The sequence below is a fragment of the Hibiscus syriacus genome, unplaced genomic scaffold (assembly GCF_006381635.1).
Source record: "Hibiscus syriacus cultivar Baekdansim isolate YM2019G1 unplaced genomic scaffold, ASM638163v2 tig00110677_pilon, whole genome shotgun sequence".
Lineage (NCBI taxonomy): Eukaryota > Viridiplantae > Streptophyta > Magnoliopsida > Malvales > Malvaceae > Hibiscus > Hibiscus syriacus.
The window spans coordinates 154121-177145 of NW_024062821.1; the positions used below are offsets into that span (position 1 = coordinate 154121).

The 23025-nt window shown below is 33.1% G+C and overlaps 2 protein-coding genes, 1 non-coding gene and 1 pseudogene across 3 annotated transcripts; 2 read left to right on the forward strand and 2 right to left on the reverse strand.

Moving 5' to 3' along the window:
* Positions 1-1872: 1872 nt before the first annotated feature.
* LOC120138011 lies at positions 1873-5132 on the reverse strand (annotated as a pseudogene).
* Positions 5133-5261: 129 nt separating this feature from the next.
* Positions 5262-6196, forward strand: LOC120138012 (MYB-like transcription factor EOBI). The gene is made up of 3 exons (XM_039153629.1): positions 5262-5412; positions 5498-5627; positions 5743-6196. Exons 1-3 carry the CDS (start codon positions 5274-5276, stop codon positions 6194-6196), a joined length of 723 nt encoding a protein of 240 aa, XP_039009560.1. The 5' UTR covers positions 5262-5273.
* A 636-nt stretch (positions 6197-6832) lies between these two features.
* TRNAI-AAU lies at positions 6833-6906 on the reverse strand. Its single transcript has one exon. It is a non-coding gene; the product is annotated as a tRNA-Ile (tRNA).
* Positions 6907-7037: 131 nt separating this feature from the next.
* Positions 7038-17617, forward strand: LOC120138002. The gene is made up of 2 exons (XM_039153622.1): positions 7038-7144; positions 17366-17617. The coding sequence occupies exons 1-2, from the start codon at positions 7038-7040 to the stop codon at positions 17583-17585; spliced, it is 327 nt and encodes a 108-aa protein (XP_039009553.1). The 3' UTR covers positions 17586-17617.
* Positions 17618-23025: the final 5408 nt, after the last annotated feature.

Genomic DNA, 23025 nt, shown 5'->3' on the forward strand with positions numbered 1-23025 from the left:
CGTAAAAACTTCGCCAGAGGTAGAGAATGATTAAAACGCGCTTAAGTATTGATTAACCAGAATAGAACGACCTATTAAATAATAGTAATAATATATCAATAAGTCTTCGTGTAACATTCTAGATAAGGGAACGAGTGAGATAACAGTTAAAAAGAATAGTAGACAAGAACATAAATAGCTTAGATAACTAAATAGATAAGTATCATAAAACTAGCATGTATGTGACACTTAGGAAATAGTCAGGACACTCGAGTTACTTTAGTAGTAGGGTAATTGTCTTGTTTGTTAGTTTGTCTAGGTACATACCAGTCAGTGCTATGGATCTTCTTTTGCCAGCTGGGCGTAGATGCCCCAAGACTCGACGGAGTAATTTGGCAGGGTGTACATTTTCTATGTAGTTCTGGATCTCACCCCAGTTTACACACGGGTTCTTAGGTAGGCTAGGGGGTACGTGAGCTGTGAGATGTAGCCCCTCAGTCACACCATGATGCTTACCTCAGCTTGCGTGTTGTATAGTATTGTAGGTAGACAGTTCGTGGAGCACCGTCGCAGCAAGACTTCCAACATCTCATTCAGAGTATTGTATTGTAGCTTTAGTGGGCATGTGTATTCATTGAACCTTACCTATGTATTTGAGTTGTAAACCTCAATATGCATTATTTTGACTTAAATTATGTGTCACGGAGCTCTGGTTTGATAAAATGTTTTTATGACAATTATGTATGACTTTTAATTATGATACCATTGACTATGTTTAAAAGAAAATGAGCAAGTTTGAAAAATCAGGGGTTACCTCGGTAGCCCAAGGTGGCACTTTAAGCCCAATCGGGTTTAGAGTGTTATACTAAAACGAACTAAAACTGAAAGTTTAAGGACTAAATGCGTAGTTTACCCTATAATATATTTAGAGGCGATACTATATTATTGTAAAATGATTAGATTAAGATAGATAACGAAGGTGAATAATAAAAATATTTTTTAAAAATAGATAAATAAATTATCTTTAATTTAAAACTTTTAATTATGACTTTAAATTAATGAATTTTATACATCATTATAATTGCTTAATAATTTTATCATTTATTTTAAATGATTTAAAATAACTATTAGCTTTTACAAAAATCATATTAAAAATAAGCAAGTTTCACGTATACAAGTATGAAATTAATAAGTTATTATTATTTATATAATGAAGAATTATATAATTAGGAAAGTAAAGAAAATAAATATATATAATGTTTTTAAACCCTTTATTTATAAATTAAAATGTATATATCATATAAATTTTAATCTTAAAAAAATATTCAAATTATAATAATAAATTATATTAGAATTTTATATAATATTTTAATAAATATTCACAAATAACAAATACTTATAATAACATTAATAACCCAACTTTTTGGAATCTTTGATTTTTGCAATTTATCGGATAAAAGTTTGTAAATTACAAATTTTTGGAGCCAAGAAACTCGTCCTTTCTCTTGGACCGACGTTGAAGTTAAAGTATTTTACTTTTTAGTAATATTAGAATAAATTATGCATTTAATACATAAACTATCAAGTCGATCGATTTTAGTATTTAAACTTTTAATTTTTTTTAAAATCGTACCTAACGTTTAATTTTTGTTTCAATTTAGTATCCTGTTAAAAACTTAATGTTATGTTTTGAAAAAAATGAAAGTTTAAGTATTAAAATATACAAAAATTGATAGTTTAGGTACTAAACGCATTAAGTTTTTAACGGAGTGTACTAAAATGAAATAAAAACTAAATGTTAGGTATAGTTTAAAAAAAATAAAAGTTTAGGTACTAAAACAGATCAAAACTGATAATTTATATACTATACATTGTAGTTTGCCATTTTTATTAACATTATCCCACAAACTTAAAAAAGGGAAAATTTGTTATGTACCCCTCTAACAAGTCCATGTAGACACTGCATATAATGGTCTATCATGCCAACAAATCATCAAACTTGCCTTTTCATTAACAATTTTGTAGCCATTTCTACCACATGCTTCCATCATTTGCTTGGCATCTTCCATCGAGTCATGCCACATCCGAACCGGCTTGAACCCAGCTTGCCCGAACAGAACCATCCATCGCCCATACCTCTCATGCCTCTCTACTCGTTCAACCCCTTCACATGCCACAATGTTTTCAATTTCTTTCCAAAACATTTCCTCCAAAACAAGTCTTTCCCCACTCCAGGTGTTGGCCCAAGCGTAGCATCGACCGAATCGAACACCGCGCTGTAATAATACAATCCCTCGACGAATCGGTCAACTAGTTTGTTTAGATTATGGTCGGCTTCTTTTTTGACTAGAAAAATAAGTTAGATGACGATGATCGGATCATCGATAAAAACTGAGACATTTGCTTCGAATCGTTGATGCCGTTAGTCTTGTTGTGGCTGAAATGTGCATCTACACTATCATCTTCGGCTAATAAAGTATGGAGATTTAAGATTGAAATGAAAGCCAAGGCTTCCCCTGATGTTACCTTCAGTTTGTCTAATGTTAGCTCTCTTAAATTAACATTTAGAGGGCTAAATTGGAAGGGAATGTCGAGTGTTTCTGCTTCTTTCACTAGCCTTGTGCCTAAATCCTCCAATATTGCCCTGTTAGCATTCATGCAGGTGATCTTCAAATGAGGTGTTTCCGTGTGCAAGCACGAAAAGCTCCGAATCAGCGGAATCCACAAGTTCGGATCGCCGGAACCCAGGTCGATGAGATGGATCACTCGCTGACCCGTCGTGGCTTTGATGAGTGTATGAGATATGATGGCATAAGAGAGCCCAAGGTAGGGAAACGCTTGCCCGATAAGCGACTGAGCTTGATCAAACAGTTATTGTTTCGGCAATTGAGAGTAATTCAAGGTTATGTAGGCCAGGCCAACGCTTGACAAGGCGCACGGCAAGAGCAGAGGTGAACCATGTCGAGAGACGCTGCATGGAGTCACCCGGCACAAAGGCAAGCAGCGATATCTGCCGGAGACACTCATCGGCACGGTGTAGGTTGCCAGTGGAAGCATGCTTGGCACATGTCAAGAGCAGTTGGATAAGGCGGATGCCTCTTTCTTCGGGCTTGGCTTCATGTGGGGTCGAACCCGGCGACAGTGTAAGTGTTAAGGTCATCGGATCAGGCTTCGGAGTGCTACTTATTTCGGCCGTGGAAAGATCTGCTGCAGTTTGTGAGAAGTTCTTGAAGATTGCAGGAGATGGCTTATAGGAGTATCCTGGTTTGGAGGAGGAGAAGGTGGGGATGAAATGGGAGGGGAAGCTCTTGGAATTATGTTAATCGTTCCATATAAAAGAATACAAGTATATGAAATGTTTGTCACGGGCGTTTAACAATCGACTTTCATGAAATATATTTTTGTTATTTGTATTTTACTAGAAAATTATAGGATTCAAATAAGTTGATTAGGGTTGAATTAGGATGAGGTTTTTAAGTTAATTTAAATAATATAGTTGTGAATATTTTTTTAATACTTTTATGCTATTTTATGATAATGTATATTATGTTTTTATTTTTCGATAAATTTACACACTTTATAAATAATATCATTCGAGCTCAGGTTATGTAAGATAAATATTTCATATGATATTATAATCAACCTTTTATATGATATTTTGTTGATTAAATAAAATAATATATATATTATCTTGAGTTTTAAATCTAAACCGCCAATGTGTGGTGCACAAATTGAATTGTTTGTTAGCTTTTGGCTTTAAGGCTGCGACACTGATGAGGTGCCAGATTCTTCATTGATTTGTCCGTAATCGAAATCACATTAGCCTAAGGCAAATAGCATTACGTGAATAAGCTAGGTTTCACCCACCATTGACTAAGTTTCTAATAAAAAGAAAATTAGCCACGTATGCATGTGGGACTTCAAAACAAGGAATTAAAGGCAAATATTTTATTTTTGTTATGTCGCGTTAAAACTATTAGGTAGATCACACCAGATACTACTAGATTTTAGACGTATCAAATGTTCTTCATAGGGATATCAAACCTAGGCCCATTGGGATTCAAAGCTCACTCTTAATCACTATGGTCCAACTTAAATTTCGAAAAATAATTGTAACACAAATAATATACATCTTAACTTGCATTTAAAACACGAATCAATTTATTTCAGTAAGTGAAAAAATTATTATTGTTCTCAGAGGTCACGAGTATAAACACTAACGGCAGTAGAGTGCATTTGAAATTATTTCTAAATTTTTCTATTATTTTTTCTCTCTTTCTACATTTCATCTTTCGTCTTATTAAAAGCCCACTATTAATATCATCGAGTAGCCATAGATTTGAACCACTTAAAATCAAATAAAAAGAGTGAACAAAACAATAAATCATACGCCTCACCAACCTCAAAAACGCCTACCCTTTGAAGGGCAACTCAGGGAAAACACCAATACCGCAACTTTCATTAAATCTTCCTCGCTACTATCAAATCAAGCATTTCTCACTGCTTGCAAAGCTATCACTTCATAAAACAATATCTCGGTGAGTACATTGAACAAGATCTTTAGGTGTACCTTTTTTCATTTTTATAATACTAATGAATAGTTCCAATATGTTACGCGTCAACACCTATATATAGCCATTGTTCATTAAAATATTAACTTTGGTCTAGTTAAGCAATGCCCTAACATTCCAAATATGCTATATATACACACATACGACGTGATGGCGCAAAAAGGACCATGAATGACTCATAAAAAAATATCCCCTTTCCACCATATATTTTATTCCTCCATTACCATAAATGGAATCCTAGAACCTTCTTTGGTAATAAACAATTCCTAAAGCATGCATTTAAGAATTGTTTATGCCAACAAGTGTTCCATAAAGGTTGTGCCATAAGCCATTTTCAAGGAAACATCAACTTGTGTGTTTCGGCCTAAAAGAGTCAAATTTTGTCCTATCTTGTTATTATGACAAGACAATGTAGCTCGAGATTGTGTTATGGAATCACGATCATGTAGTAACCAACACTTGTCGTCTAACTGGTTAAAAAACAGCTGAGCTGGTGAGCACCTGGACATTTAACACGTGTGCAAAACTGAAGAATTCAAGCAGAAATTTGATTTCAAAGATCTTGTCCTCCTGATGAATCATCAAATGGATTTTGAAAATGAAAACATGGAACTGGCATGATTGAAGGGATATAAGAGAGTTAAGGTAACAATGGAACTTGTGTCATACGATCTGGAGACAAGAATTTTTAGTGAAGTCAGTGGGAAAAAGGAAGTTGTAATAATGGTTAGAATGATGGGTTGGGAAGCTCCAAAACTAGGGTTGAGGAAAGGTCCTTGGACTCCTCAAGAAGATAAGCTGCTTACTGAATACGTTAACTTCCACGGAGAAGGACGATGGACTTCAGTGGCTAGGTCTGCAGGTACAATTTAATTACTATATATGTATGTATGTATGTTAACTTGTAATAGTGGTTAAAAAATGGTTTTTTATTTTTAATTTTTCAGGCTTGAATAGGAGTGGGAAGAGCTGCAGGCTTAGGTGGGTGAATTATCTGAGGCCGGGTCTTAAAAGAGGTCATATAACACCACAGGAGGAAGGGATCATTATTGAATTGCATGCACATTGGGGTAACAAGTAATAATGCCTCGTCTTCTTTTTTGTTATTTCTTCTACTTTTCCTTTAATATATACATATATGTGTATGTATGTATGGTTATGGTGTTTGATTTGTACGTGAAAAATGAAACAGATGGTCTACAATTGCAAGATACTTGCCGGGGAGAACAGATAATGAGATAAAGAACTATTGGAGAACCCATTTCAATAAGAAGGAGAAGTCTTCTCTGAAGGAACAAAAAAGAAAAGCTCAGATCCTAAAGCTAAAACAGCGACAGGAAAAACCAGAAGGAGGTGGAGATGATGGCAAAGTAAATAGTGAAGCAGTAGAGATGATTGATGAATCGGGAGGGGAGTCGGGGATGGTTTCCATGCACCCTATTTCAGAGTATCAGTGCTTGTTTCAAGAGCCAGCTTCTTATACTGCTGGTTGGATAGATCAGTATCTGGTAGGGGAAGGGTTATGGGATGGATTGTGGAACCTAGATGATCAGCCTGGTAATTACTGCAACAAGACTGCCATGCAAAACCAACCAAATACAGCTTATTATAATTATTTTGGAGAGGATGGAGGGTACATTTTCTAATCATTTAATTTTACGAATTGTGATGTGTAACATTGTTTGCATAAGCAGTTAAATAATATGATTATGAAACTAATTATTTAATTTTTCAAATAAGCAAACTTTCTTTTGAAATTATTTTTTCTCACATAATTTATCCTTTAGCTCTTGGACTTGGAATATCTTTGCAAAGTTTAAATCCAATTTGACTATGTTATTTGAATGGGTCCTTTCATCATGAATGTACCCAATAGTTTTCAATGGGAAATCTTACAAACTAGAATTCACAAACTCAATATGTATGTGAAAACATATATTAAGATATAATAATCGAATTATTTTAAAATTTTAAGTTTTATGAATACGTAATAAAATAAATTATTTAATTATAAATAAAATTTATACTTAATTTGAGGGATGTAAAATTCTAACTCGACCTGTAAAATTAAAAACTTGAACGATTACATGATTTCAAGTCCCTAAATTTGTGTAGATTTTGTCTGATGATAAAATATTTCGCCAATGCAATTTTGTCAGTTTTAAACAATTAGATGGACTTTCAGTTGGCAATTAACAACCGAAAGGTCAGATTTTGGCCCAAAGTACGACAAAATATGCCTAAGCACTAGAAATTTACAAAAGGGAAGAAAACCCCACAATTGGCCCATGCAGGTTTCGAACCTGCGACCTTCGCGTTATTAGCACGACGCTCTAACCAACTGAGCTAATAGGCCTTGGTATTAGAGTTCATTGAAACATTTTAATTACCAAATAAAAAAGTACGTTCCATGACAACCCAATAGAGTTGAAAGTGAATTACGGAATCGATCAGGTTTTAGATGTCTGATCAGAAACACGGCAAAAAATGGAACACATAAGCGAAGTTGCAGGCTTCGGAGTTGGCACTTTGTTACTGTGTGCTACAATTGCTGCCCCCAAAGTGGATCCTTTCATCTCTGCTTCACAAAGAAGGTAACTGAACTTTTGTAGACCCGTTTTTTGTTTCTGCTTCCAAGATTATTACCTCTATTTTTAGTTTGGAAGTAAAACCCAGAATTTTAGTAGTATTAAACATTGAAAAAAGTTAACATTTTTTTACTGGGTATAAGGGGTATGGGTAAAAGTTGGGTGCTTTAATTAATAGTTTGGTTCATGAATTTTTAGTTTTGACACCTTTTGTTATTTTGGTTTAGTTTTTGTTCTTCTCTTTGTTGGTTTACAATTGGATGTCCTTTGGAAATGCTACCATTGTACTTTAACTCGGTCTATGATTTCAATGTCTTATGTATTCCTAGGATAGATTTAATTGTGGGGTGGTTTGAATTTTTATGAAATGATTGGCTTATCTTCATGTTTCATATCCGTTCTTTGTGATGATTCTATCTCAAACCAGTGCACTACCCTACATTGAATTATGTAACAAAAAATGTCTTTTTAATTTTTATTGTCATGTTATGCTAGTGCAAATCAAAGGTGACCCGGAAGGAACCTAGGATTTAGCCTACTCAGTTCGGCCGGTAACTTTTAAGAGGCGATATATTGCCGGTTAGAGTTCGAATTTTGAAATTGGCAATCACTTCCCCTATCTCCAAGTTATGCCATCCTTTACACCTAAAAAAATGTGGCCCTGAAGTAGTAGACTATATTTAAATATAACTCATTCGGAATCATTGGCTTCACTTTCCTCTTCGTGCTGTAGTTATCCTGCTATGGTAGTTGTGTTTCATTTGTTGGATATATGAACTGCAAAACTACACCGTTAGCACTGACTGAAAATATAAATAGTAATTAAGAAGAACAGATTCGTAAACCGTGTCGTGGTAAGAACCATTGCCTTAGAAACGAATTCGCCTCGATGTGTGTAATCGCTGCAGTAGGCAGACCGTCCCCCGAGGTTAACACGGTCGCTCCGAATTTCGTACACCCGAAACCGGAGTGGACTGCTGGTGGTATTGCACTTCTGATCGGAAAGCACTCAGAGAACTCACAGAGAGAACTTTAGAAAACACTTTGTAAGTGAATTGTGAATTTGGAGTGAGTTGAGAAGCTGAATATAGCTATCTATTTATAGGCTAGAAATAGGGTTAAAATCGTCCATAAAATTTCAGGATTAAACCTCTTATTTGTAACAGCTGAAACGTCTAGATAAACCTGACTCAGAAATAGTCCAGGTTCATTGTATCATTATTCAGCTGTTATAACTCCCGAAATTATATCATGTAACCCCTGGAATTAAATCAAATAACTCCTGTAACTCCTGATATTAACAGCTTGTCTCCTTTGTACAAAGCTGTAAATCAGTCCAGGTACATCTTAACGTTTCTGATTTAATTTAGGAATAAACTGTTTAATTTCTGATAACAAATAATTCAGCTGTTATTGTTTGAAATTCAAACAGTCCTCAGCAGCCTATAAATATCAGTTGATATCTTTCACATTTTCCATTTGTTTCTTTCAAAGAGAAATTCCTCAAGAATTTTCTCTAAAAAGATAATATCCGCGCGGACGTGTCGAAGACACGTATTACCACGACCACGACCACGACCACGACCTCGACCTCGACCACGACCACGAGCCGAGCCGAGCCGAGCCGAACCGAACCGAGCCGTGCCGTGTCGTGCCGAGCCGAGACGAAACGGACAGACGGCGGCGGCGGTACGCGAGAGCCCCCTTGTTCTCTATCACTCAACAAGGAAGTGGAATGTCAAGCCTTAAATACCATTCCCAATAGTGTTTCCAACACTATGTGTGATTGTGCATTACCAACATTCCCCCACTAATGCGAAAGAAATCTTCTGAAACTCGAAAACAAGCTTTCCAGAAGAGCAATAGCGAGATTAGTTTCTTAAGCACTAGTGAACATATCTGGAACTAGTACATAGTGATTATGAGCAATCCTTCTCTTAGATAAGTGAAACTAGTCTGGAACTTTCTAAGATCAGGGTAAACTCATAACACACAACTAACCCCTTCATCCACTTGAGTCCTCGATGTGTAAGATATATATATACAAAAGTATATATTTGGCCATCTTACCTCATGATTCTAGTAAGTGTGCTAGAAAAATAGCCCAACATTTTTCATAGAAGGCGGCTAACCCTTCTCACTTACATAGGTTATTTCATCAAGTTTATCTCAACATAAACCACCCTTTAAAAAGGAATATGAAATAATTAAGAGCTTTTATAATAGCTCAACCACACAAAGGGTATGGTGACATTTTTCAAGTTCATTATAAATGAACCACCCAAACTCTGGGCTAAGAAGTCATTAAGAATAAATATTCAACCTCATTTATCGGTAAATTCAATAATTCCTTCTCACTAGAACCATCCAAATACTTGGATTTGAATTTATTAAGAGTTTAACAAACTCAACCTTTCTGTCGGTAAGTTCATCATTTCCTACCCACTCACTCTGGGTTATGAACTTATTAAGAATAGATATTCAGCCAAAATCGGTAAATTCATCAAGTCTTTCTCACTAAGACCACCCAAAGCCTGGGCTATGAATTTATTCAGAGCAATTAAGCTCATCCTGGGCATGCACATTATTCATCATAGGGATAGGCAGTAGGAATGAGCACTATGAGTCTTTCCATGGTTTCGTTTGACCACATGGAACTTAGATAACTAAGTTGGGTATCCACCATGAATTCCTCAACCAATGGGCTTTAGACCCATCCCCCTCGACGAATCTAGGACCAGCTTCCGACTTAACCCTTTGGTAAGTGGATCTGCTAGGTTCCTTTCCGACTTCACATACTCTAAAGAGAGCATTCCATTCTTTATCAAGTGTCTAACTGATTCATGTCTTATGCGAATGTGTCTTTTATTACCATTGTAAGCTTGGTTCTTAGCCACACATATCGTAGCTTGTGAATCACACAACAATGAAACTGGAGGAGTCGGTCTTCCCCACAACGGAATATCTGCTAACAAGCTTCTGAGCCACTCGGCTTCTTGCCCAGCTAGGTCAAGAGCTATAAACTCTGACTCCATGGTAGAACGAGCAATACAAGTCTGCTTTGATGATTTCCACGAGATCGCTGCTCCACCCAAAGTAAAAACATACCCGCTCGTAGAGCTTACCTCATCATTATCAGAAACCCAGTTGGCATCACAATATCCTTCCAGTACCGCAGGAAAGCCAACAAACTCAAGTTTCCAATCCACAATACCCTTAAGATACTTCAGTAAGTGTTTAAGCGCAATCCAGTGCTCACCACTCAGATTATGAGTATATCTACTTAGTCTACTCACAGCATAAGCAATATCAGGCCGAGTATAGTTCATTAAGAACATTAAACTTCCGATTAATTTAGCATATTCAGTTTGGGAAACACTACTTCCTTTATTCTTAACTAGATGTATGCTAGGGTCATAAGGAGTTCGAACAGGGACGACATCAAAACTGTCAAATTTCTTTAGCACTTTCTCTATATAATGTGCTTGACATAAAGAAAATCCCTTCTCAGTTTTGGTAACTTTGACTCCTAAGATTACATCTACTTCTCCCAAATCTGTCATCTCAAACTTAGTGGACAAGAAATTTTTAACTTTGTTAATGGACTCAATGTTAGAACTGAAAATCAACATGTCGTCAACATAAAGGCTTATGATAACACATTCAGTTTCAAACATCTTCGAATACACACAAGCATCCGAACTATTCACAACAAAACCAAAACTAAGAATAGTTTTATGAAATTTCTCATACCACTGTTTAGGAGCCTACTTAAGTCCATATAGTGACTTTTTGAGTCTACAAACTTTGCCTTCCATACCAGGTGCCTCAAAACCTAGTGGCTGCTCCATGTAAATCTCCTCATCTAGATCCCCATTCAAGAAAGCAGTCTTAACATCCATTTGATGTACCTGTAACTTATGAATAGAGGCTAGTGCAAATAATGCACGAATCGTTGAGATTTTTGTAACGGGAGAGTATGTATCAAAGTAGTCTAAACCAAACCTTTGAGTGAACCCTTTGACGACTAACCTTGCCTTGTACCGCTGAATCGAACCATCTGGCCTTAGTTTCTTCCGGAAGACCCATTTGTTGGAGATTGGTTTGAATCCCTTAGGCAAGTCAACTAATTCCCAAGTATGATTAGACATTATCGATTCTAGTTCATCATTAACAGCGCTTTTCCAAAAACTAGCATCGATAGATCTTATAGCTTCCTCAAAAGTTTTAGGATCCTCATCTAATAGAAAAATTTGAGCTATAGGATCTGAAATGAAGTCTAAATCATTTATCTCAGAAATAAAGGAAGTAATAAAGTCTGGTCCAAAAGAGGTTTCAACTCTTTGCCTTTTACTTCTTCTAGGCTCAAAATCAATTTGTTCAGAAGACCTAGCATGATTACTAGAAGAAGTTGATGGAATATATTCTATTTGTGTTTCAATATTTATTCTCGGTTCCTTTAAAGGAAAAGTATTTTCAAAGAAAACAACATCTCTTGACTCACAAATAGAATAATCTTGTAAAAGCATGAATCTATATGCAGCACTATTCGTAGCATACCCTATAAACACTGCATCAACGGTTTTAGGTCCGATGGTGGACTTCTTAAAGTCTAGCAAGCCCACTTTAGCCAGACACCCCCACACTTTCAGGTATTGTAAATTAGGAGCGTATCCTTTCCATAATTCATATGGGGTAGAATCTAATTTCTTATGAGGAAATGGGTTCAAGATATGAGTTGCCGATAGAATGGCCTTCCCCTACATGTTATCAGATAACCCGAAACTTATTAGTAAAGAATTCATCATCTCTTTTAAAGTTCTATTTTTCCTTTCGGCTATACCATTCTGTTGAGGAAAATAGGGGGCTGATGTTTCATGAATTATGCCATTCTTTTCACAAATATCTTTTAAGAAATTAGATCCATATTCACCACCTCTATCAGATCTAACCCGTTTGATTCTCCTATCTAACTGATTTTCAACTTCTGCCTTATAAATAAGAAAGAAGTTTTCAGCTTCATCTTTAGTTCTTAGGAGATAAACTTTTGTATATCTTGAATAATCATCTACAAAAGTTATGTAGTAGTGTTTTCCTCCTTTACTTTCAGTGTTTCTAAAACCTGCTAGATCAGTATGAATGAGTTCTAACAGTTCAGTCTTTCTATTAGAAACAGTCTTAAAGTGAGGTCTAGTATGCTTAGCTTCTACACAAATCTCACATTTGTTAAAGCTAGTTGTGTCTAGTTTAGGCAGAACATTCATATTCATTAATTTCTTTAAAGCATGAATATTCACGTGTCCTAATCTAGCATGCCACATATCAATGGATTCAACAATATAAGCAGAAGTGGTAGCTTTATTTTCATTAAATTGAGTTTCTATGACAAATAAACCATTGCTTAAAAACCCTTTCCCCACATAATCACCATTTTGGGAAAGTACAAGTTTATCTGCCTCAAAAACTAACTTAATGCCTGTCTTATTCAGAAGCCCACCACTTATCAAATTTCTACGCAAGGCAGGTATATACAGAACATTATTTAAAGCCAGAGTTTTACCAGAAGTCAGCTTGAGTAAAACCTTGCCTTTGCCTAGCACTTCAGAGCTGCTAGAGTTCCCCATGTACACACGTTCACCAGTGTTCTCATCCTCGAACTCGGTGAAAAACTCCTTCCTTGCGCAAAAATGCTTCGAAGCACCAGTGTCAACTACCCATTCTTAACTGTTCTCCACCAGATTAACTTCTGAGACCACCGCAGCAATGATCTCATCATCTTCTTCTACAACGTGCATATGTGGCTTGTTGTCATTCTGGCGGTCTGAGCGGTGTTGGTATTGGTAAGCTTTGTGGCCAGGTAAACCGCAGATATAACACTTGAACTTCTTTCCTTTCGGTTTGGCCTTTCCTGACTTCTTGAAGTTGGTAGCCTTCTGTGGTTTCGTCTTTTTGTCTTGATTCCCACGTTTCATGATCTTCTTAAATTTAGACTCAACCAAGTTAGCTCTAAAAGATAAATTACTCATAGAATTAGTAAGCTTATCTTTTAAACGGTTGGCTTCTTCAATCTTCATATGGCCCACAAGTTCTTCAAGCGAAATGTCTCTCTTCTTATGCTTAAGAGAGTTGCGGTAGTCGGACCAGGACTTGGGCAGCTTCTCAATGAGTACATTGGCTTGCAGCACCTCACACATTTGCATCCCTTCAGCGATGATGTCAGCGACTAAGTTCTCATAGTCATGGACTTGATCCATTATTGGCTTGTCGTCTGTCATCTGGAATTTGAGCCATTCGCCGACAACGTACTTCTTGATCCCCGCATCATCCGCACCATACTTCTTGTCGAGAGTGTCCCATATTGCCTTGGCACTCCTTTCTCTAAGGAACATATCAAATAGTTTATTTGACATGTGGCTGAGCAGATGTCCTCGTACCGTCTTGTTGTCCTTCTCGTATTTCTCGTAGGTAGCGAGAGCGGCGGCGGCAGTTGCTAAGACATCATCATTGAGGACCGCATCGACATTATCACCGACAGCTGGGGTTGGCGGCATGGTAGGTGGTGGCTTGAGTAACACATAATCAAGATCAAGTTGCTCGAAGAATATCAGAATTCTTTAGGACTACCTTCTATAGTTCTTTCCATCAAGTGCATCGAGCTTGGAAAGATCGGGAATGAGTTTGCTCAAAGGTGTCGACATGATTACAGTTTATGGAAATTCGTTTCTAAATTGTTGGATATATGAACTGCAAAACTACACCGTTAGCACTGACTGAAAATATAAATAGTAATTAAGAAGAACAGATTCGTAAACCGTGTCGTGGTAAGAACCACTGCCTTAGAAATGAATTCGCCTCGATGTGTGTAATCGCTGCAGTAGGCAGACCGTCCCCCGAGGTTAACACGGTCGCTCCGAATTCCGTACACCCGAAACCGGAGTGGACTGCTGGTGGTATTGCACTTCTGATCGGAAAGCACTCAGAGAACTCACAGAGAGAACTTTAGAAAACACTTTGTAAGTGAATTGTGAATTTGGAGTGAGTTGATAAGCTGAATATAGCTCTCTATTTATAGGCTAGAAATAGGGTTAAAATTGTCCATAAAATTTCAGGATTAAACCTCTTATTTGTAACAGCTGAAACGTCTAGATGAACCTGACTCAGAAATAGTCCAGGTTCATTGTATCATTATTCAGCTGTTATAACTCCCAAAATTATATCATGTAACCCCTGGAATTAAATCAAATAACTCCTGTAACTCCTGATATTAACAGTTTGTCTCCTCTGTACAAAGCTGTAAATCAGTCCAGGTACATCTTAACGTTTCTGATTTAATTTAGGAATAAACTGTTTAATTTCTGATAACAAATAATTCAGCTGTTATTATTTGAAATTCAAACAGTCCTCAGCAGCCTATAAATATCAGTTGATATCTTTCATATTTTTCATTTGTTTCTTTCAAAGAGAAATTCCTCAAGAATTTTCTCTAAAAAGATAGTATCCGCGCGGACGTGTCGAAGACACGTATTACCACGGCCACGACCTCGACCTCGACCATGACCACGAGCCGAGCCGAGCCGAGCCGTGCCGAGCCGAGACGAGACAAGACGGACGGACGGCGACGGCGGTGCGCGAGAGCCCCCCTTGTTCTCTATCACTCAACAAGGAAGTGGAATGTCAAGCCTTAAATACCTTTCCCAATAGTGTTTCCAACACTATGTGGGATTGAGCATTACCAATATTATTTATTTGAGGAAAAGCTTGGATGTCTAGAGTGGAATGTATATTGTAATCACCATTTTTACCTCCCTATTCCAGCAGCCTCCAGCAAGCCGAGACAGCTGCCCCTCCATGTCCCAGTTCTAATGGCTTCCATCACCTCTTTTGGCCGGTGACTCACCGGGTTACCCTCCTTTAACCAGTCCAAAAGGGTGTACGAAAAAGCCTATAAAAAGCCCCATCAATGAAGCAAAGGGGGCAGGCAGAGCAATCAAACAAAAAATAAAATAAAATAGAGTGAATATACCGAGTACCTTACCCTCGTCGGAGCATCCAAATCGCCAGGAAACTATCGAAAAACAGAAGGTAAAAACTTAGATTTACGAAGTTTGGGGGATTTTTAGAACAAGGGGAGGCCATAATCGGCTTTAGAAGTGAAAAAGGATTTTTTTTGGGTAATTTTGTAAAATTTCGAAGCGCCAGCGAACGGTGACCGGCCGGTGATCGGCTCTTCCTCCGATGAGGGAAAGCTAGAGAGAAGGGAGAGAGAGAGCCAAAAAGAGAAAGGAGAAAAAAGAGGTTAAATGACCTATTTGTACCCTCTCCAAAACTACGTCGTTTTGGAGAGGGACCTCTGTGCAAATTTAATAATGGGGAAACCTCGTCCGAAGTCCCTGTAATTTATACTTTTTCAATTTAGTCACTACAATCAATTTCTAATCATTTCAGTTCGGTCTTCTAATTTTATTTTATTTATAATTTAGTCCTTACTTGTATATATTTAGGGTAAATACCATATTTAGTCCCTTATAATTTTTATAATTTATATTTTAACCCCGAAATAATTAATTAAGGCTAAATTACACTGTTAGTATATATCTTTTTAATAATTCGAATTAGGACCTTTAGGTTTTATATTTTATATTTTAGTTACTGATTTCTTAATTCTTTTCATTTTTGACCATGAATTTTAATATTTTACATTTTAATCTCATAGTTTTAATTTCTTTTATTTTAGTCATTATTTAATGATAAATTTTAATTTTTTACCTTTTTAATTTCAATATGTTCAAATTAATAATTATTATTTTATTCGTATAAATATATATATTTGATTAAATGATAATGTTTATTTATTTTTAAATATTAAGAAAGGGCGGTCTTAAAATAACTAGACGTCCTATTCTGGTATTTTAAAAAATAAATAAATATCTTATTTATAAAAATATATATACTTACTTCATTTTTATTATTTTTAATTATTATATTCTTCTTAATATTTATTTAATTTTAATATCAAAGAAATGAGTTGTCTTAAAGCAACTAGAAGTCATATTCTGATATTTTTTTAAATAAATAAATATTGTATTTAAACAAATATATAAATATATAGTTATTTTAGTTTTATTCAAATTATTATATTTTTCTTCCTTTTATATTTATTTAATTTTAGTCATATTAATATATGTATATATATATATGAAAGATTAATAAGTATTATTTAATTAATTTCACAAATTAATTAAATAATAATATTTATTTATTTTTAAATATTAAGAAAGGGCGGTCTTAAAATAACTAGACGTCCTATTCTGGTATTTTAAAAATAAATAAATATTTTGCTTATAAATATATATATATATATATATATATATATTTACTTCATTTTTAAGAAAAAATATTATATTCTTATTAATATTTATTTATTTATTAATATTAAAGAAATTGGCTATTTTAAAGCAACTAGAAGTCATTTTCTAATATTTTTAAATAAATAAATACTTTATTTATAATTTATAAAAATTATTTTAATATTTTTCTTCCTTATTATCCATTGAATATGAAAAGATCATAAATTAAATTTATATTCGAATTCTTAAATTCTATTATTAGAGACAATTTATAATCAACAGGGACCAATTTTGGGCGTTGTGGGGGTGTTAATCCTTCCCCAAACGTAACCGACCACAAATCCCTTTTTATTATTAAAAAGAACGAATTTTTGGTTAAACGTAGACCAGTTTATCTTTTAACTGCTGTTTTCTTAAAAACTCTTTTAAAAGATGATTTTTAGGTATTCGACCTACCTAATCCAAAAGGCCGATGGCGACTCCCATAACATTTTAATAAAAATCATTTATTCATATTACTTTTCCCGCCAAGTAAAATTTCGTGCCCGGACGAAAACCGGTTACGACACATATAAAGGTCACCTTTTTGTTTTTTCTGATGATAATTATTAAGCTAGGACTGCTTTGGGGGTAGTGGATAAAGCTCTAGAATCATTGTCGAGTGAATGAACTAAATCGATTTCTTTCTAAACTAAGTTGCACATTATTGTATTAAGGTAGGTAACACGTCTTATCTATATCATGAGGTTCCCCACTTCTATTCAACTTTCATAGAAAAAGAGAACTTCTGGGATATGTTTAATTGGCTGCTGTAATCTGCAAGGTTAGCATCGTTGTTAATACGGTGCACGAGCTGATATGCAACCTGTTAAACTTGCAGTTCATTGGGCTTGTGCAAGAGATGTGGTGGTCTACACGTGATAGCATGCTTGAGATGCAGTGGAACTGGACTAATCAAAGCAATTGGATCATTAAGCTTTAACCTCATCGATAATATGTATCAGTCCGAGGAATTTAAGGTAAAATCTGTTGGATGTACAAAATGTCAAGCTATAGGTCACTTCAGCTGTCCTGATTGCTCTAAATCATCTACTAGTTGATTCTCGAACAGGCCACGGAAGCCGTTTTTACTCGTGCCCGTGTTCAATATATGATCATTAGTTGTCTCCCTAATCCCATTGTATGTACACTGGATTCTGTAAATCCACTTGTGGAAGGGGATTTGTGACAATCATTCCTATTTATACTGGTTTTATATATCGAATCTTAATGTTATGATGATGATGTCTTATGAATCCAGTCGCTTTTATTGGGGTATGTGATGGCCACTGGCGTTGGACATGAATGATTGAATGGAAAAAATTTGGTAATCCCACTTGTACATCTGTTTGTTTTCGATTAGTTTTACTCGTCTTAATTATAACATCTCCTCCTTGACTAATAAAGATGCATAAATGATTATGGCATGATTATTATCCTCTTAATTATAACTCTTTCTTATGCTGAATTCGATTCTAATCACATGCCAAAAGTACCAAGCCACCGTTGAAGAATGGACAGCTCACATTCATCTGTATTTTAGAAGCTTATCGATTTCAAGCTTTCTTTTACTGAATTCTCGCAAGAAGATCATTTTCGCTGAGTGGATATGCAAATCTGCCACTAAGTTATTGTGCCCACTCCTTTGGTTAGCACCCCTTTGTTTTCTTGTTTATTGTTTGTTAGCACTCGAACAAACTCGATGTAAATTATGATATATATATATATATATATATCTCTTAAATTTTCATTTTCCTTTAAAGTATATATGTATTTATTGATTGTGGAATGATGAGACTTTTTTATTAGCTTTTGTAGGGTGCATTGAATCTAAACTCTCCAAAATTGGCGTCTTTACCCAAAAAAAAAACCAAATATTATAATATTAATTATCAGATATTATTTCTCTAAATTTTACCGATCTAGTACTTTTTTTTTTGACAAAGTGATAATGAGAAGTTGGCACCACATGGAATTGAAAAATAAAACTATAGGACTAACAACATAATCTAAAACATATTAGTTCCATGAGTTAAAGAGCTTAATGTTGTTAATTTATATAGACATATTAGAGTGTTTAGATTATGTTTCTGTATAATGTGAGATAAAAATTAAAAGATACATTTTTTAACTTTTTTATCTATATATCTAATGAATTTACTTATAAACTATTGTCACTATTTCTCCTAAAAAAACGCACTCCAAAAGACATACCTTTGATCCCCTTATCAAAAAAAGTGCAAAATTTTTAAAATTTAAAAAATAATATCTGAAATATTATATTATAATATTTGAATGATTTTTTTTTGGTAAAAACGCCCTCCAAAATTGCCATCATTTTGATAATCAATGACAACTTTAGGTTTTGGCTTTGATCCCACGTACTGGGAAATTCTATAATACAGCGGCCTTAATATATGATTAGAAAAAATCATTACTAGTTTTGTTATTATTTTTTTAATAAAATAGGAAAAAAATTATTTAAAATATTATTATTATTATTATTATTTAAAACATTAATATTTTTTAATATTTCCAGTAAAGTACATAATAATAATAAAACTAATAGAAAAAATAACTAAAACGACCAATAATAATAAAATTGATAAAAATAATAATATTTCCGATAACTTTTTACCTATTTTACTAAAAAATAATAACAAAACCGATAATATTTTTATTTAATTATATATTAAGACTATTACACGTAATCTTTATTATCTTTGCTACCTTCTGAATGAGGTTGAGATTGACATGGTGTGCAAAAGTGAAGCTGAACTAAAGTGTTAAAAGGTGGAGCTGATCAGAATACTAAAATTAGCATTGTGTCATTCATGTGTCGTTTCTCCACTTTCATTTTTTTTTTTGCAGCTTTTCGTTCATGATTTTCTCTCATTTTGTTGATGTGTTTCGGTAATTTCATAAACACAATATTTAGTGCTGTATTATACTAATAAAAATTATTTTTTAATAAAAAACCCGATAAAATGTTTTAGAATAATTTTACCCTAACAATATAAAGCTTTTTAAGAACAAAATCATTAGTTCTGAAAGCCACTATTGCCTGCCGTCAAAAACTGCCACGTGGCTCTCATTGGTTTTTAACTCTCTGCGCCTTATTACGATTCGTACGGCCCCTGATATTCTCATATTCACTGGTATTTTCTTCGGCCGCCAATAGAATTGTAACACGTGTTATGACAAGTAAGTAATCCTTGTAAAACTTTCGAACCGGATCCGAGAAATTTGGTTTGGTCGAAAACCAAGATTCAGGCACTTTTAACACGTGTTTTACAATCTAATTTAATTAAAAATATTGAGGTAAAAGACTAGGAGAAACAAGTGATGAAAATCTTACAGGCAGAGGCAAGTCTCTCATCTGTCATGTTGAGCTTCGAAATGGAGCTCACTTACTGTGTCTGAAAAGATTTAAACCAGTGAGCACAAGATTCTTCAACTGTCGAGATAAGACTACAGATAGAGTTGATTCATTAAATTTAGAGGGTATTGATGATTAGTTGCACAGAGTTCTTTTTTGAAAAATTGATGCTCACCTTTTTATTGGTTGTTTATATGACTAATTGGGGTCTATCTGCATTCATACCTAAATGTAATCATTTTATATAGTGATTTTCTTATTAAGTGAGATTTATCTTCTATTAAAGTAGTAGTCAAAAGATACTAACATGATCAAATAATACAAATTTAGCCACTAAATGTGTCACATCAAATTTTTGTGATTACAATGACGACAATAACGGTCAAGTGATTTATGACAAAATTATAATGTTAATGACGGTTTTATTACTTTTATAACTTCAGGGTTAAAAGCAAAAACTTACTGATACTTAAATGACCAGTTCATACAGTTTACCCTTCTTTATTCCAACATTTTCTGATCAAATATTTATTCTATTAGTCAACTTTTAACCAAAGCATTCCAACATCTTTGTAATTTAATGGCGCTAGTAGGGACAAAAGAGTAAGAAAGTAAAAAGATTAGAAACCAACCACTATCTGACACGTGTAAATTCATATCAAGGTAGATGACGACTTTCTGATACATCTGAACACAACTAGAATTTGACAGAGAAAAGTAGCCATCAAAACAAAATGAGCTTTCTCATCACGCTCTGACTTGCCGCGTGACACCACACCCAATATTTTATAATTTTGGCATTATTTCAAGGTTATGTTTATAATTTGCTTTTATTTTCTTAAATTTTTGGTTGCTGGAAATCAGTTTTATCAATGTAATTTATTTTACGGTCAAAGAGAAATCCAAAATAAAATTTTGTTGGTACAACTTCTTATCGTCTGAAAATTTACAAATTATTTTCTAATTTTTTTTACTGTTTAAATTTTACATTTAAGAATAATTCTCTAAACTTCCAATGAAAAACCTTTAACTTATCAATACCAATAACTTAGGTGAGTCAAATGTCTTCTTCTTCATGTTTCCTTAAAATAATTATTAAAATCCTTTAAATTTTTTACTGTCGATGCTCACCTTTAAAGTCTAGACTTAGGATCCCTTCAATTCACTGAAAATATTTTTTGGAAAATATTTTAAAAAAAATATAATTTATTTTATGAAATTTTTTTTAAAAAAATGTTTCACGGTATTTGGAAGAGATTGTATAAACATTTTTTTCGATAGTTGATGATTAATTTCTATAATAAATAATAATATTTATCAAAAAAACTTAATATTATTATTTTTAAAATATTATAATAATTTATTTATTTATTTATTATTAAAAGATTATTTCTATAATTTTATTAATAAAAATATTAAGATTAGTATATTTTATTGAAATAAAATATTATAAATTATATTAATTATTTATTAAAATAATAATATTATATTATATTTAAAAAAATATTAATTAATATATTTTAAATATATTTGTTAAAATATTATGAGATTGTTATATTAATATTAAATATATAAATAGTATTATTCATTATTAATAATTTGATAGTATTATTTCTATGACATTAATAAATAATACAATTTTTTTGTTATATATTATTAAAATAAAAATATTATATTATATTATTAAAAATATAAATAAATATATTTTAAAATTTTTAATAATTAATATTTTGATTAAAATGATATTAAAATATTATATTAATATCGAATTAGTAAAACAAAATTATTTTGAGTATTTATTCGTTGAAATGAAAAATTCAGAAAATGACTTACGGAAAATCAGACCATAAGTATTTTTCCAAAAAATGCAAAGGAAATTCTATTGACCAGAAAAATGTTATACGTTGACCAATCAGTTTTCCTCCAACCAAACACTGAAAAATAAGAAAATTATTTTTTGAAAAATATTTTACGTGAAACAAACATAACCTTAATGAAATCTTAAAATGAAATAAAATAAAACTTGACTAAAAATAATTAAAGAAAATTTGAAAGAACCCATTTGAGGGGTCGAATGCTAGTCTGACTGCCTGTCGCCATATTATTATGTTTTTCTCTTCTTTCTTTTTCATTTTATAATTTTTTGTTTTAATATTTAAACTTTTGTATTAATTATTTAATAATATTTATTTTTAATAAAAATGGTGGAATTTTTTGAATAATAATTTTATAGCACATTTTCAATGTTATGGTAACATAAAGATTTAACGTTATTTATCAAGTTGATATTTATTTAATTATCTTAGTGATCTAGCTTTAATTTGTATCATGATTCTCTCATATTGATAGGTATACACACATAGATAGGCAAGACGTGTCTAGGCCTAAGCCTATCTAGGCCACCGCCTCTATGCCCAAAAAGGGTAAATTATTTATTATTTAATTTTTATTTTAATCACTCAATTAATTTTTATTTTAAATCACAATTAATGTTACATTTTAATTATATTTTAGTCTCTTATCTTTAAAAAATTAACGTTGATATATCATCGTAAAATAATGTCATGTCGTGATTAAAAAATAATTAAAAAAATATCATGTTAACATTATTATTATTTTTTACGGTGATGATTAAAATATATATATGAATTTTTTTAGATAACATTTTTATTATGTTTATATTGACCAAGTCTATAATTTTTTTTGGATTCGTCACTGTAAATAGATGAAACTTGAATTGTAATAAAGTTAGTTATTAACGTACATCGTCGTTATATTTATTTACTTCTGTTTTATCGAGTTGTTTAGTTGAATTTTTAATCATTTCTTATATAATTATATTTTTTCTATATAATGATTAATTTATATTATTTGACAATTTAAAAAAAACATATTAATGTGCATGGACGGATGCAATATTTTATGTTAGAGGGGAACTTAAATTTAAGGGGATGAACCAAAATTTTAGGGGGCAAAACAGATTTTTAATATGAAATACATAGAAAATATATAGTGATTTTAAATTTTCAAGGGACGACTGCCCCCACTCACCCCTCTGTCCATCCTGTTAATGTGATTATTCTATATTAATATTTATAGAATTTCATTTTTAAATTATAATT

Excerpts from the sequence above, each read along its gene's own strand:
- LOC120138002 (XM_039153622.1), top strand. The coding sequence starts at position 7,038 with ATGGAACACATAAGCGAAGTTGCAGGCTTCGGAGTTGGCACTTTGTTA. Across the intron at positions 7,145-17,365 it reads ATCTCTGCTTCACAAAGAAG|TTCATTGGGCTTGTGCAAGA; the intron begins GTAACTGAACTT and ends TTAAACTTGCAG.
- LOC120138012 (XM_039153629.1), top strand. The coding sequence starts at position 5,274 with ATGGTTAGAATGATGGGTTGGGAAGCTCCAAAACTAGGGTTGAGGAAA. Across the intron at positions 5,413-5,497 it reads TTCAGTGGCTAGGTCTGCAG|GCTTGAATAGGAGTGGGAAG; the intron begins GTACAATTTAAT and ends TTAATTTTTCAG. Across the intron at positions 5,628-5,742 it reads CATGCACATTGGGGTAACAA|ATGGTCTACAATTGCAAGAT; the intron begins GTAATAATGCCT and ends AAAATGAAACAG.